This window comes from Sphaerodactylus townsendi, linkage group LG03 (assembly GCF_021028975.2).
Source record: "Sphaerodactylus townsendi isolate TG3544 linkage group LG03, MPM_Stown_v2.3, whole genome shotgun sequence".
NCBI lineage: Eukaryota > Metazoa > Chordata > Lepidosauria > Squamata > Sphaerodactylidae > Sphaerodactylus > Sphaerodactylus townsendi.
In genome coordinates, this window is record NC_059427.1 from 111,501,302 (window position 1) to 111,517,719 (window position 16,418).

Below are 16,418 nucleotides of genomic sequence, written 5' to 3' on the forward strand. Positions count from 1 at the left end.
GGAGTCTGAAAATCAACAAAACCTGGCTACTGGTACTAAAAAACACAAAACCAAAAACCAGGGGACTTTTCAAACACAATTCAGCAACCCACCATGTACCACAAAGTACTTCATTCCTTTCACCCCCGCCACCTCCGTTCTTTCTGAGATAAGCCACACACATTCAAACCACAAGGACATGTATGTACAAATGCAACTGCTAATTTATTTTATTTATTTTTGCATTTATACACTTCCCCTACCATCAAAAAGGGTCAGGGTGGCTTACCAAGGCATAAAGTCTAAAATCATACATAAAATTTCTATAAATAACTATGCAGGTGAAATGTTAGGAGCTAAAACTACCAGACCATGGTCATACAGCCTGGAAAACCCAGAACAGCCACTCCTATTATTTCTCTGAAGCCCTATCTGAAAATATGGTAGCCTTACATAACAAGAAAAACTGGCTCAAGTTCTGCAGGTAGCCTTTCAAAATAGAATGCACTGGCCTTATGACATCTGAGAAAGACCAGTGATAAGAGGTGCTCACCATTCACTGTGATGGATTCAAGTTGTTATGGGATTTTTTGGGGGTAGGGAACACTTACATCTGGTTGTGCACAGACTGTATGAGCAATATCCTACATCATACTTCCAGATGTGCTTTGAAGTACCAGACTGAAACCATGAGAAATTTCCATGCAGTTATACCCTAAAATAATGGGAGATTAAAATATGCAAGTACATTATTTGTAGATCAATAATTTACCTTGTGGTGCAGAGTTGTAAGCTGAAGTACTGAAATCAAAGCTCGGCTCATGATCTGAGTTTGACCCTGATAGAAATCAGGTTCAGATAGCTGGCTCAAGGTTGACAGCCTTCCAGCCTTCCAAGGTCGGTAAAATAAGTACCCAACTTGTTGGGGGTAAAGTGTATATGATTAGGAAAGGCAAGGCAAATGTTTACTGGGAAGACTATGTAAACATAGACTGCCTAATAAATTTTGTGATGAATCAATAATGACCCAGTGTTTGCTCAGGGGACTACTTTCACCTTTAATATACCCATGCTCTGTCATGGACAGCTCAGGCTAGCCTGATCTCATCAGAGCTCAAAAACTAAGGGGGTTTAACCTAACAACAATAATGACCCAGTGTTTGCTCAGGGGACTACTTTCACCTTTAATATACCCATGCTCTGTCATGGATAGCTCAGGCTAGCCTGATCTCATCGGAGCTCAAAAACTAAGGGAGTTTAACCTGTGTAAGCCACCTAGAGGTGCTACTATGAGGTGGAGGTATAAACAGTGGTGGGATTCAAATAATTTAACAACTGGTTGTTTACAAGCACCATTTTAACAACTGGTTCTGCTGAAGTGATGTGAACCTGCTGAATCCCACCACTGGGTATAAATAGTTATAAATAAAATAAAAATAAATAAGCTGGGTCAGCTCTGATTATTACTTGGATTGGAGACCACCAACGTTTGCCTTACAGAGACAGGAAATGTCTGAACACCTCTTGCCTCAAAAACCCTATGCGTCACCATAAACCAGCTGAGACTTGTTTAAAGATGGCTACACAGACAGAGAGAGAGCCTTCTTTGAACAATTATTTTTAATTCATCAACTTATCCATTTTGATTTTTTTAATTATTTAATTTCCTCTGGAGACAAATCTAATCTTTCTATGATGTCTAGATTCCTCTTGGAGGCATACAATTACATTTGAAAAACACAGCCATTTTTCCAACATTTCAAAGGAATAAATATTGATTTTAAAAGTTTTTCAAAATGCCTTAAAAAAACCTCTCAGTAAGGATACAGAATTTTCAGAATGACTTGAGGCCACAGAATTTACATGGGCTGAAGGATCCACACATTTTGTCATTAGCCCGTGCTCACCTACCCAACTAAAGAGGAAGAAATGGATGGATTCTCATCTCTGACTTCTCGCTGGTCCTTGGAGGCAATTTGAAGAAGCCCTGCTGTTTCTGAAAGGCTCTGAAGCTCAGTATGACATCAGAGATCCCACCATGCACTTTCTCAAGCCTGGACCTAGGGGGGAAACTGGAGCCATCTGTGGCCTTATGCTAGGTTTTGAAGGAACTTAGAAGCAGCAAGAAAACACAGGATCAGTGGCGACCACAAAAACTTGCTAATTATTGAGGCAAACCAAAATTCATCAACTTCTGATCATGCTGTTCACTAAGGATAACAATACAGCCTTACTGTCAGGAAGGTCTTTTAATCTTGAAGCCACCCGCTTAACACCTGTTAGAGATTTTGTCACTATGCTCATGCTTATAATAAGACTGAGAATTGGAAAGCTTCCTTTCCATAACTCCATATGAAAAAAAACGCCATGTTCATGGGACAGGTTGTCATTAACTGGCTCTGGCAATGCTCGCTCAGTTACATCCTCTGAGTTAATGTACTCATGAACATACCTGAAACTGCCTTACACTTGATCAGACCATACTGACAATTTAGACTGGCAGCTGCTGTCCAGAGTCTCAGACAGAAGTCTTTCACCTCACCTCCTGCAAGATCCTTTTCGACTAAAGGTGCCAGGGACTAAACCTGGAACTTTCTGCATACCAAGTAAATGGTCTTTCATTGAGCTATGGTCCCTCCCCTACTGCCACAAGGCCACGAAGTTGTACCTTTTCATTCATGAAAATGTCACATTGACCTTTACAACAGAACTGAACTACATGCTGCAGCTGGTCATATAAGCCAGAAGGCAAAAGAAATTTTTAAATAGCTTTTTGTGATGTTGAGAGAAATCTCAAGATTCAGATGTATGTTGCTTTTTGTGGAAGCAGAATAGGAACTGTGGTCAAAAGGGGCCTGTAAGAGGTCCCATTAGAACCAAGGGGCTAAAAAGGAGGTCTGCTGGGGACTTCCATTGGGTATACAGAGACTTCCTGTTTCAAGGCTGTCTAGGGTTTCCGCCCATCAATTTCAAAATTTCCGCCCATCAACCTAAAATAAACTCTGGCCTGTGAGTACAACTGTATTTGTTTTTATTGTTTGTTTTAATATCGATATTTTTATACTTGATATTATTTTATTGTTTGTTTTAATATCAATAATATTGTACTGTTTTGACTTTGAGAACCACCTTAAACTGGTCTGTAGAAGTAAAATATAACTTTTTTCAAAAACCATCTTGCGTTGCCCTTCCCCTAGCTTTAAAGTGTGCGACAGGAAACAACTCATCTGAATTTGATGAATTCCTTCTAAATGCAACATCTAAAATGTACAGTTGTACAAATATCCAATCCTGCCAACTTTACATCAGTTTAATGGTTTCTCCATCTACGCATTAAGAGCACAGTTCTCATCATCTATTATTCTGATAATTTGTTGTAACAAAAGAGTGCTGTTAGCTTTGCTAGGCCTATTGTTCTGTATAAATCATTGCAATTCATGATGATGATGATGATGATGATGATGTTAACTGTACAGAGTGTTGACCACATCTCCATTTTCAATTATTTGTGTTATGTTTTGTATTTCTCAAGGTTACCCAAGGTCTTGGCTACCCAACAGCTGACTGTAGCTCAGATTTCTTGCACAGTTAGTTTTTAGGTCTTTGGCCTTTACATTTGCTCTTTCAACCATTGCTGAATCCTGATCCCTTCCTGTTAGGGCTGTCAACTGGCCAGGATAATAATGTATTGTCCCTATAACAGCTTTTTGTGGTGCGGAGACAAAAAGAATCACCTTGTATTTGCTACAGATCAGAAAGATATGGGCATCTAGAAAGAAAAGGATATCTAGAGGGACCAGTTCAGAAGTTGGCAACCCTAGTCTAAGTATATTCAAGATGAAACAGTTTTTGGGCTTGAGACCTTGGTCCATTCAGATATCACATATTACTGACTGTGGTGCTTTCCACATGGGCCAGCACAGCTTTGTAACAAAATAGAGCTGTTCTCTCATCTACCAGTTTGGAGTTAGCTGGCTTTGCTTTAAAAAACTTTTCTCCCTATGTAAAGATTAAAAGTGAAAATGTTTCCCTTGCTGCTCAACCCTGCATTTGGCTGGACACATTCATTATTTTTTTTAAAGACTGAGGGCATTTTCTGCTCTCGTTTTGCATGCAGACTGAGTTCAGAATATGCCCCCAGGTAGAAGGAGTTGCTGAAAACAGCATTTTGAGTGTTTTCACATCAGGAACATCCTGACTTAAATAGCTTATTAAAAGCCTTTCCCAGATATATCAGGCTGATCAGAGGTCTAACGAATTATGTGCTGCATTCAAAGGTATAATCCTGTCAATAGGTTGTTCCTCAGATGTGAAACCACCAAAGGACTGACACAGGTTATGGTATTGTTGTGCACCAGAGCAATATTTCATCAGACTCTTTCACCATCTTTGAAACATGTTTTCATATCACCCCCTTTGGGGGTGGGCGGTCTATTAAATTTAACAAATAAATTAAGTAAGTAAGTAAGTAAGTAAGTAAGTAAGTAAGTAAGTAAGTAAGTAAGTAAGTAAGTAAGTAAGTTAGTTTACCCTGCATTGAGCAGAGGGTTGAATGAGATGGTCTACATGGACTCTTCCATGATTCTATGTCTATGGCCTGGTATAACATAGCAGACAGGTTTCTGGTTTGTACAAACTCTTAAACAATTAGTATTATTTCAGTTACACAGATTATGAAACTCCTCCCAAGAGAACAATGTTTACACTTCCTTCCAAACTTCAGTTTTAATTGTTGTGAAGTGGCTGTTACACTTTTTAAAATTGTGTAATAGAACTTTGCTAAGGAATAAGCACATGGATTATTCACCACAAAGTTCATGGCACCCAAGTACCGCTTGGTTTAAGCTTCCCTCAACTATTGCTACATTATCTGGAAATAGATATATAGTGCACACCACAATGGGAGACAAGAACCAAATATCCAGTCATGCTGAGTCCAGAATCTCTTTTTGTGACAGCTTTATTTTAGTGTAACTTCATGTGCCCCCCCTCTCCCTCTCCCTCCCTCTCATTGCATTAGTATTCACAGAACAGAAAGAATAGAAACTGGATTCTAAATCTTAGGGCACAGATCAGGGACTACACTATAAGGAATATTACTTCACCCCTTCGGAGGAATCTAGATAAAGAGTTTTGCAATCAATCGTTACTCTGACTTGTCCAAAGACCCTACAGAAGAATCTCCCTCTGAGCATCAGTCCCTCAGAAAACTTGCACCAAATCTGCTGCTTATTTCAAACTCTGCAAACACTGCTCCTAACTGACAAATTAATATACTAGATGTTAGTTCAACATGAGAAATGCTTGCACGGAATTTGGCAAACATTTTCTCTGATATTTATCTTGAGCATTAGTATTCCTGTCCTAGAAACTCCCATGGTTGCTTCATTCTACAGGCTTACTTCATCACTTAAGAGATGGTAGAAATGTTTCATATCCAATCTGTCACTGCTCTCAAACACATCATAGCCCTCCACATTATCCAGAAATTGCAGTTCTTATACCACAGCTTAAATGCCACAATTTCCAAAAAAGCAGCTGTTTCTGATTTATCCTCCCCTATCCTTGTTTGAGTCGTGTTGACAAGTTATGGGAAGTGGGGAAATGGCTCTATTTAGCTTTAGGTCACTGACAGATAAGGATGGATGCTATTAGGCAAATAGGTTACAGCAATAAACCTTTTGTTCCAAGTGTGTCACATAAAGTGAAAGATTAGTCCAGTATTGCCAGGCCACAGACAATGCTAGGAAAGGCAATGTGGACTTCACTGTGCTGGCTTAGATTCTGATGAAACTGCAGTGATGTCACTGTATGCTACCACCATACTAGCGTGGTATAGAAGCTAAGTGTGGTATACTCTAATCTGGAAAACCAGGTTTGATTCCCTAATCCTCCACATGATGGGCAGACTCATCTGGTGAACAGGATTTGTTTCCCCACTCCTACACATGAAGCCTGCTGGGTAACCTTGGGCAAGTCACAGTTCTCTCAGAACTCTCTCAGCCCCACCTACCTCACAAGATGTCTGTTGTGAGGAGTAGAAGGGAAGGAGTTTATAAGCTGCTTTGACACTCCTTATGGTTGAGAAAAGTGGTATATAAATCCAAGCTCTTTTTCTTTTCTTCATGCTCACTTCTGTAATCTCACAGTAGTTGCTCAGTTTGTGTATTTGTAAATAAACAGGTGCATGAATTGCTAGTTCACTTTTGTGTAATGGCTTAGACTTAGGGAGGTTAAACAGATTCATCAAGGACAGCATCAGTGGATACTAGTCAAAGTGACTAAAAGGAACCTTCAAATTCAAAGGCAGAAAAGCTCTGAATACTGATACTAGGAGACAACATCAGGGGAAGGTGTTGGCCTCTATGCCCTGACAGTTGTCCCTTCAGTGCAATTGGCTGACCATTGTGTGAAACAGGGTTCTGGACAAGTTGGACCAATAGTCTGATTTTCTTATGTTTGTATGTTAACCTTCTGAGATGGAAGCAAGAAAACACCTGGTTCAAATTTTACCTCAGGCGTTTATAAATAACTATGCTAACTCCCACCACCTGTACCATGGGAATAATAATGCTGACATACTTTACATAGTTGGTGTAAGGATTACTGCCAAAATGAATGTGAAATCCTTGATGACTTAGGAAAAGTACTGCACAGATAGTAATATTATTAATATTATACTAAAGAAATGCAATGTTTGCCTTGAACTGCCTACCTCTGAACAAAAGGGAAGCAAGAAACATTACCTTAACTTTGCAAAAATAGAATATCAGCTTTAATGCAAAGACTGAGCAATTAATGCCTCAGTGATAGTGCCAGAGGAATACTGATAGATAGACCAATTAGAGAGATTCCTTGTAATCTTAGACTTATCATGTTTTACATCTAACTCACAACAGCAAACACAGAATTCCCTAGATGGCCATGAAGAACAGAGCAGCCACTTTCTCACAGGAGACTTATTGCTCACATCTATATGTTAGGCATGCTGTTGCCTTTGCAATCCAAATCAGGGATATGTGAAATTTCCCATCATCATCCCTACTCCCACATACATACATTTCTGCTTTCCCAAACAATGGTATTTGAATGGATAGAATATTTCCACAGATACATAATGTTAATCAGCCCCTTCCCCCAAAACATGGGTTTTTTTTCAGAAGAGCAATGTATGTCCAATCATTCCCCCTTCAAACACAGATTTGTGTAATATTGTCCCCTTCCGCACACGCAAAATAATGCGTTTTCAAACCACTTTCACAACTGTTTGCAAGTGGATTTTGCTATTCCGCACAGCTTCAAAGAGCACTGAAAGCAGTTTGAAAGTGCATTATTTTGCATGTGTGGAATGAGCCTTAGTGCCCAGTGCTGGGATGCTCACAATCATTCCCCATTTAAACCACAGAATATCTTGTACAATTGTCCAAGACTAGGTGGCCATTTTTGAACCGTCCTCATTCTGTGCAATTGGCTTAATTGTGCAACATCTGTTTCTTTTTCTTTTCTCTCACTGCAGAGCCACAATAGCTGTTTGCAAACCTATTACTCTGTCTCGAACACTACAATACCAAATATGTGGGTTTTTTGCTCGAAGAGGCAACATTCTGGATATTTAGAGGATTTAGATTTGTAGACATCTCCTTTCCATTTTTTTCACACTTGCTAAAAACATTAGTGAAACAAAGGAAACATCAATTCCAGCAAGTATATCTTCCTAACATACTGTAGACTTTGCAAATGGATTAAAGAACTTAAAAACATGGCCAATCTCTCTCTCTCTCTCTCTGAGTGATGCTTTTTCTTAGATTACAGTTGAAGTCTAAGACTAAAGTTCCAGGACTTTCCCTGATATCAGAGCTGATCCTGAGTATTCTTCAAACAATCTACAGTGATCTTCTCACTCTTCATATTTATTAGACTGAAAGAATTTTTACATCATCTACCCCTATACTAGGATCATTTATTTCTTGACTAGGCCCTTGGGAGCCTTGTACAATCACACATTTGTATAACATTTGATTTCTCATCACTTGGTTCCTCTTACACTTGAGAAATCACAGCTTCATATCTAAATTCACCTTGCTCAAAAAGCATTGTGTTTTGAGCAGGGGCGTACCACCCATGGGGACGGGGTGTGTGTCAAATGACCCTGGGTGCACTGGCACGGGGGGCTGGGGAGAACAGGAGCTGGCCTACAGGGAAGTGGGGACAGCCTGGATGGGCGCCGTGGCAGCAGGTTGGCCCAGGAGCCAGACTGTCACTGTAGTGCCCATCCAAGCCGCCCCTGCCCTAAGTCCCATCCTCTGAGCACGGGGGGGGGGGGCACGGGGCTGGGGGTTCACCCAGAGCAAGTGTTGTCCCAGGCACCATTTCCCCCCGATACGCCTCTGGTTTTGAGGCAGTATAAATAGTGCAGTTCACTATCAAAGTGGCCCCAAAGGCACCAAACCAATGTAGAGTGTGTGTGTGTGGGGGGGGGGCATGTGAGAGAAGATCAGGTATGGCTTGTACTTCTTATCACTACCAGCACCAATGCCACTCTCACCTGGGACCCAAGGCAGGCTGCTGCCCATATTGCACAATGGGGAGGAGGCATATGTGCTTTCTGCCACATTGCTGTAGGTGGCTGGCAGTCTAGGCCAGGCTGCAGGGGATCTTGCTGGGATGGCACAGGAGGTATGTTCTTTCCTCATATTACTGCTGTGGATCCAAGGTGGGCTGCAGAGATACTTCCTCTTGCAGCCTGTCTTGGACCTTCCTGAGTGGTACAGAGGGAGATGTGTATGTATTCTATGTTGATGCTAGAGACCAGGAGCCTAGAGTAGGTAATAGAGGTTCTTCCTCTACCCCTTCCCCCAAAATACTGGTTGTTCCATTTTCAGATCATCTCCTAATAATTTCCAGCACAGTTTGCCTTCTTCACTGCTGCAGTCCACTAGGTTGGCATTTTAATTGAGCTATCCACTGAGGGTCTCTTTCCCTCTGAGTTTCAGCAAGTACAGACTCCATTAGCATATACTTGAACTTGAGGTTTTTTTTGTTTCAGCATTCATCACCTTACACTTACCTACATTGAACTTTGCCACATTACTCAATTTGTGGTGATCTTTCTCAAGCTCTTCAGAGTCACACTTGGTTTTCACCATCCTGAATAATTTTGTGTCATCTGCAGACATAGCCACTACACTGCTCATCCTTAATTCCAGAACATTTTTGAACAATTAAATAGCAGCTGCCTCGATAGCAATCCTTGTGGGACCCCACTGCTTTCTTCTCTCCATTGTGAGAAATGCCAACTTATTTCTGTGATTTGCTTCCTGTTGTTTAATCAATGTTTAATCTATAAGATGCCCCATCCTCTTAACCCATGACTGCTAAGCTTACTCAGGAGTCTTTGGTGAGATACCTTATAAATAGTGGGTCAAAGGAATCTTATTAGTGCATCCCCACAAGAAATCGCCTTCTGATTTTTCATATGGCACTTTTCTTCTTAGACTCCTCAGGCACCACTACAGTGTATAGTGAACTCTATGATACTATGTTGCTCTATTTTGACCCGTTGTTTGTAGACCACACTAAGTGAGCTCATATTAGTACTGAAGAAGTGTAGTTCTTACCTGGGTTGCTCTTGGAGGTGCGCACCGGTGTATAGTGGTTTTTGGAGGATGTTCGGATTGGTGTGTTGTCTTTTGGGGAGGTATCTATAGCCGAGATAGTCTCTCTTTCACAGTGTGCTATGGGGATTGGTCCCTGCTGCCGGAGGATATCGGCCAGAGCCCTAGAAGGAAGGAGGGAAGATGTTCATAAAACAACATGAACAGCAAGCAAGAGATCCTGACCTTGTCCCCAGAGGACACAATGCTTTGAGTTTACACTTTCACACACACTGAATAATGAGTTTCCAATTCACTTTCAATGCACTTTACAACTGGATTTTACTGCGTGAAATGGCAAAACCCACTTGCAAGTGATTGCTAAAGTGCATTGAAAGTGAATTTAAAATGCATTATTCAGTGGATGTGAAAGCAATACAAACAGCAGAACATAGGAACTGCATTTTCTTTCTTGGTCCCTGTGTGTGCATATTTGTATGCAATAAGTACAGGATGAGGAAATAATAAATCAGGGAGAGAAGAAGCATAAAATAGTAAAAGTTCCTAACAGGCTGCTTTGGCCTGGTCATTGCTTACTCCAAGCACTGTGATGGGTGTGGCTAGGATTGCATGAACAAGAGTCTCAATATTTTAAATGGAAGCCACAAGAGAGCTCACAAGCACAGCTTACATTTGTCACATGTCACACCACAGATTCTTATGTGATGTATTCTGGCTTGAAGAAAAACATTATATGATCACAGTACAGTAAGTTATACTGTAACATTTTATTTCTTGTTCTAAGACTCAAGGCAGATTACGAGATATAAAAACAATGCAACCTGACGGCATAAAACATCCAGTGAACAATGCAGTAGGACTAGAATTACAAAATTAAACAAAATGCAAGCAAAAAGCAAAACAAAAAACAAACTACATTAACCCATAACACACCATAAACAATGAAGAAAATGGATTACTAGTAGAAGACAAGGCAGGAAAAGCAAGGTAATACAAACAACAAGCAGTGCAATAGACCACAGTCCTATTTCATTTAGAAAGGTACCCTCCTGAACCATTCCATTATACAATCCTCTTCCCTTCACAAAAATGCCTCCAGAACATTTCTGTTTTACATACCCTGCAAAATGATGGAAGCATGAGACCATTCCTTAAGATGGGGGCTCACATGTCAATGTAGTGTGGAAAAATAAAGCACCTATAACACATTTACTTTATTAACTATGGTATTTTAATTGAATGTTTGGCAAGAACAGGAATGAGACTTCTAATACAGTCTATAAAAAAAGCAAAGACCAAGGACATAGGTAAGTGGGGGGGGGGGGGTTTCCCCCAGGTTAAAAAAATCCATTACATGTCCGAAGCTCCGCCCCCATTTGTGTTTTTTGTGTATTTTTAGTGTTTTTTCAGTTTTTGTCCTGCAGGGGACGCAGTGTTTAGATTAGCAGCACCAAAATTTCAGGAATTTTTGGGAGACTCTCCTGATGATACCACCCAGGTTTGGGGAGGTTTGGTTCAGGGGGTCCAAAGTTATGGACTCCCAAAGGACTCCTAAATATGTTTCCAATTGGAGCCAATAGAAGATGGGGGCTATACCTTTGAGGGTCCATAACTTTCGACCCCCTGAACCAAACTTCACCAAACCTGGGTGGTATCATCAGGAGAATCTCCTAAAGATACCCTGAAAGTTTGGTGCTGTTGCTTAAAAACTGCACCCCTGACAGCAGGCACCCCCCAAATTTCCCCAGATTCTCCTTTTAAATCAACCCCCTTTAAATCTCCTTTAAATCCACCCCGTTTGATTTAAAGGGAGAATCTGAGGTTCCCAGTTTAAACATTGAAAGTGATGCTGTTTCAGGGTGGGAGATAATCCACCCCCAAACAGCATCACTTTCAATATTGTTTTAACTGGGGACCCCAGATTCTCCCTTTAAGGTGGATTTAAAAGGAGAATCTGGGATCCCTAGTTTAAACACCATTGAAAGTGATGCTGTTTGGGGGTGATTTCAGCATCACAGCCGCAACCCATGGGGCGGGGGGGGGGTTGCAGGGTACAAAACTCAGATTTTGCACCAGGTTCCAGTTTCCCTAGCTATGCCTCTGCCTGGAGGGGAGGGCAGAAGGGACTGCCGGCTGAGAGCCCAGACGGGGGGGGGGGCAGGGGAGTCTGCCATCCCTGGCCTCAGAGAGCTGCTTTTATAAGCGCTGAGGAGGGGGCAGGGCTTGGGGAGGTGTGGCCACGCCCACCCCATAAAAATCTAAACCTACGTCACTGGCAAAGACTCTCCAATCATGGGGAGGGCTCCAGGAGGAAGACATAGGATTTCAAAAAGGGAGAAGATCCTGAAGCAGGCATTTCCTTTCTCACCCACCAACCAAGACTTAGGCAAATTCAATGCTCTCTGGCAAAAGATCTATAATAAACAGGGTCATGGTGGGGTGATACAACCTGTACTGACCCATCATCCCTACATAATATGAATAAGCTGCTGATACTTTATTATTAAGGTACTTCCCTGTGCATGTTTGGGCCAGGAAGGGGCCAGCTATATCCAGTGGCATACCTGTAGGAAATGGTGCCGGGGGGGGGGGGAGTACTGATTGCAAGCAACTGCACTCTTCCCCCAAAATTGCACCCCCTCCCAAACTGAGGCAGGCTGGGGGCAGGTGGGACAGGTGGGTGAGCGGGGCAGGAGGGTGAGTGGCGAGCAGGGCAGCTGAGTTTCAGCAGGCAGGTAGCCAAGTGTGCTCCCATATGACCCTGACAGCAGAGGTACAGCCTGATACCATGCAGCTGGGAAATTACCAGGAACTGTAGATGAGCCAAGCAATGAGCCAGCTGAACAAAGGAGACAAAGGCAGAGGCTGCAGCTCCAGGCTAACAGGAGAAGTGCTTTTACTGCTGCTAGGCATGCCAGAAGGCTCTGTGAGCTGGAAGCATCTACATCTGAGGAGGCCTGAGTCCTTGCAGGATCCTAGCCTCATGAGCCAGGGCCTCAGACCTCCTATATGAACCCAGTCTTGGACTTGGCTTTGTCTGGGTGCAACGACTGCACTTCCTGGTAAGCTACACATGCCTGGTCTTTCTTTGACTTCTGTTTCTTTGACTTTTGCCTGACCTCCTGCCTGTACTTTGACTCTGGATTGACTTGACCTCACCTTTGCTTGCTGCCTGCCTTGATTCTGGACTGTTTGGACTATGTCTGTGCTTGCTGCTTGCCCTAACCCTGGTTGCTTTGACTATGTCTTCATTGACTCTGGTCTGCCCGTCTAGCACCTGCCACCAGCATATCTGGGTCTCGAACCCCCTCATACCGCCACAGGAACACCATTGGATATATCCTGCTCTTTTCTTGCAGTTCAAGCATTGAGAAGAGACCAGCACTCAAACAGTGCAATCCTGTGCAGAATTATTCCATTCTAAGCTAGTGAAATCAATGAGCTTAAACTGCATAGAACTGCACTGGAATTTGAGATCCTTGCAAGCAGGTCTCTGCATGGTCACCTGTGGAACTGAAGATTTATACTGGGATGGCGCACCCAGTATGTATAGTAAGTTCTGAAGAAGGGAACCAGTTCAAAATGTTTAAAAACCATGGTTACAAAGCTCTAGCAATTTCTCCAGAACATCCCACAAGAGAAATAGAACTGCACAATAGCATTGCTACACTGTCATATTGTATATGTCAGCACCATCTTTTCCATGTAAAAAGTTGGTTGAAAACCCTTGAATTTAAATTGTTGCAATTTAGCAGGTATCAGGACAAAATTAAGGAGATTGTTTTGATGTACAAATATTATAATACTAGGTTTCCAATACTCTTTCTTTTTTACTGAACAGAATCTAAAACCTTTTTTCATTTTTAATCTTCCTTTTAAAAATGTTTCTATACAGAGCAAATTACAGAGCAAAAGGGAAAAAAGGAAAACATTAGGGTACATTTGGACACAATTTAAATGCATTTGGAGGCAAGGGAAGAAATATAAGGTGGAACATGAGATATCACCAAATTCAGAAATGCTAGAATATTTTATGAAATAATACTGTGGAATATAATAATGTCTTTTTGCTTTCCAAATATGCCATTTTTCACAAACATTTTTGAATTTTTAAAAAAATCCCACAACATTATTCACTGGGAATTGCAGGGGAGACAAGGATGATACTACCCAGGTTCTGTATAAAGATGCATTTGCATTAAAGACTACAACACTACCAGATGCTTCTCAGTAAGCTGCCTTTGAAGGCATTTGAAAGATGTGAGAATTTTAGACTCTGCAGAACACAAATGAAAAGAAACACTTGGATTACTTTCTTTATGTAGCCAAGAGCTACAAAGTCTCTTCCAAGAGCCAGAGAAGGACAGAATGGAAGAAGCTTTAAAGCTGATACAATCTGATAGGCTCCATGCTCTCAAGTGGGGAAACCTTGTTATTAGTGAAGCTGAAAAACAATGGGATTATTCCTTGCATTAACTAATGGTGCTCCTCATACCCAAAAGTACAATATGAAAACAGCTCATTTAACTAAAGCATTTCAGTACTATAACCCTTCTGGGTTGCAAATAATTCCTTTCTTCCATCTTCCCAGCACAAGTCATATAAACAGAGAGTAAAGAGTGCCAGTAGCAGTACTGAAAAAATCCTCTTTGTGCTCAATGGTGTCCTAACGAAAGATGTGATTTATTAGTCCCATTTTACGTTATATCATACTAGATAAAATATTTGCAATATGATGGTGTCCTGTGGTGCTGGGATGTGCCCACAGCAGGGCAGAGAGATGAGAATGAATTGAAAGCATCAATTTTGTTGATGGTATATTCTTTAAATCAAAATCACCACAGAAAAAAGCCACATTATGTAATCATATCTATATACCAAAAAAAATACAAATAAATTGCAATCCAGTCCTGTGGTGTGATTTGTATGCATTTGCATGATCTATTCTACTTGTGATAGTCCCAAGGGAAGGATGGCCAGTAATGCAGAGAACTAAAGAACTATTCCCGGTATTTGCAAATCTTTCCTTCCTCTTGTATCCCACCTTTGGGCATGATATGTCCCCAAAGCATCTTGCACAATATTAAAAAAAAAAACTTCAGAAGAAATATTAAAACTACAACACAATTACTTATAAAACATTAGAAAAAGGTGGATAAAATAAAAAGTATTTAAAAAATCCAAGCAGATAATCTAAAAACATAATTCATGGGATTAAGTTGAGAAAAAGGCAAGGCAGAGCAAATTTTGATGGCATTTAAAAATGGGAATCAGGTTGCTAATCAAACTTTTTAGAAGAGGAAGGGCATTCTTAGAACTGCCCAGGGAATAGTCCTGGCAGGCATTGCCACTTGATAAACTGCATATTAAGCAGGGCATCATGGAATATTTCATTATCTGGGAAATTTATATCAGAAACTATGGTTCTTCAGGTATCTGTCTCCCATTTAGGGATTTAAAGGTCAAACCCAGCACTTTAATTGTGCACAAAAATAAACAAGTGGCCAGTGTAATCAGGATCAACATTATATGATCCTGGTGGTAAGCCCCAGGCAGCAAATGAAGATTATAGTTGCCTGATCTGGATGTTATCAAGACATGAGGTCACTTCTCCAGGAAAGACAGCAGTTGCTACACAAGTCTGAGCTGACAACAGGCTGTCCTGGATACTTCTACTACAGGTCCCCCAAACTGAAAGCCTGAGTCTTCAGGACTACAACTACATCTCTAACTAGTTCAATTCCACAACATAGATAAATAGACCCCACAGCATTAAGATGCCTCCTCAGAACCAGCTGAAAATGAGCTGGATGTCATCTGCATATTTCCCACACCCGTATCTCCTGACAACCTATCCCAATGGCTTCATACAGATGTTTAAAAACTCAAGGAACAATAAAAAAGATATTCTACTGGACCAGGGAATGAGCAACAGACCCATAGAATCACCTTCTGAGTTCTTCCCTTCAAAAAGGTCTGAAGTCCAGAGGGAAACTGGTTAATATTACTGGAAGCTAATGAGAAGCTCAGCAGAAACAACACTGAAATGCACTGAACAGCAGAAATACACTCCTTGTGTTTATCATCAACCAAGACCATGTCTATACCACATCCAGGTTAAAAACCAGATTGATAGGGATCCAGATAATTCATTTCATCTTAGAACATGGGGAGTTGTGAGGCCACTATGTGATCATTAATCCTACTAATGGAATATTACATGTATTTGTAAAGAGCCATCAAGTCACAGCTGATTTATGGTGACTTCAGCAAAAGGCAAATGATCACAAAATGGCCTCACAACTTCCCATCTTCAAGGCAAGTCAGAAGCAGAGGTGGTCTTCCATTGCCTCTTTCGACAGAGTCTTCCATGGTGGTCTCCCTTCCAAGTACCAACCCACTAACTGAAGGCAACCAGAAAAGCCAAGAAAACCAGAAAAACCAGTCAGAAGTCAAAACAACCCAAATGTTAAATGGCACAGAAACCAAAACAATTACAAATAATACTTCTACAGCCTTCCCTCTAATGAACAAATGTGGTCATCCTTTCTAACCCTCCCCCAGGGGAACAGGACAAAGGAACCCTCCACCAATTGTAAGCAGCATTTTACCTACTCCCCCACCCATCTTTCTCCTGCCCAGGAGCAAGCCTGGCTCTGCCAGGTGCCCCAACACCCTCCCAATCCCCCCACCTTCCCACAACCCTCAGCAGGGAAGTGGTGCCTTGGCCCACCAAAATCCTTCCCGTTTGCCCCACCACAAGCATCTCCATTCCATCCTTCCCAAACCTTACTTTCCACCCTCACCTCACCCCAAGTCCCATCC

General features: G+C 41.4%; 1 protein-coding gene across 3 annotated transcripts in view; it reads right to left on the minus strand.

Annotated features, from left to right (window-relative positions):
- SHISA6 (shisa family member 6) overlaps positions 1-16,418 on the minus strand; it is a 339,241-nt gene that overhangs the window by 298,027 nt on the left and 24,796 nt on the right. For all 3 annotated transcript variants that reach the window (XM_048488407.1, XM_048488406.1, XM_048488405.1), the window contains exon 3: positions 9,597-9,757. In XM_048488407.1, coding sequence (XP_048344364.1) covers positions 9,597-9,757 — 161 coding nt within the window. The remainder of the gene's footprint in view (positions 1-9,596; positions 9,758-16,418) is intronic.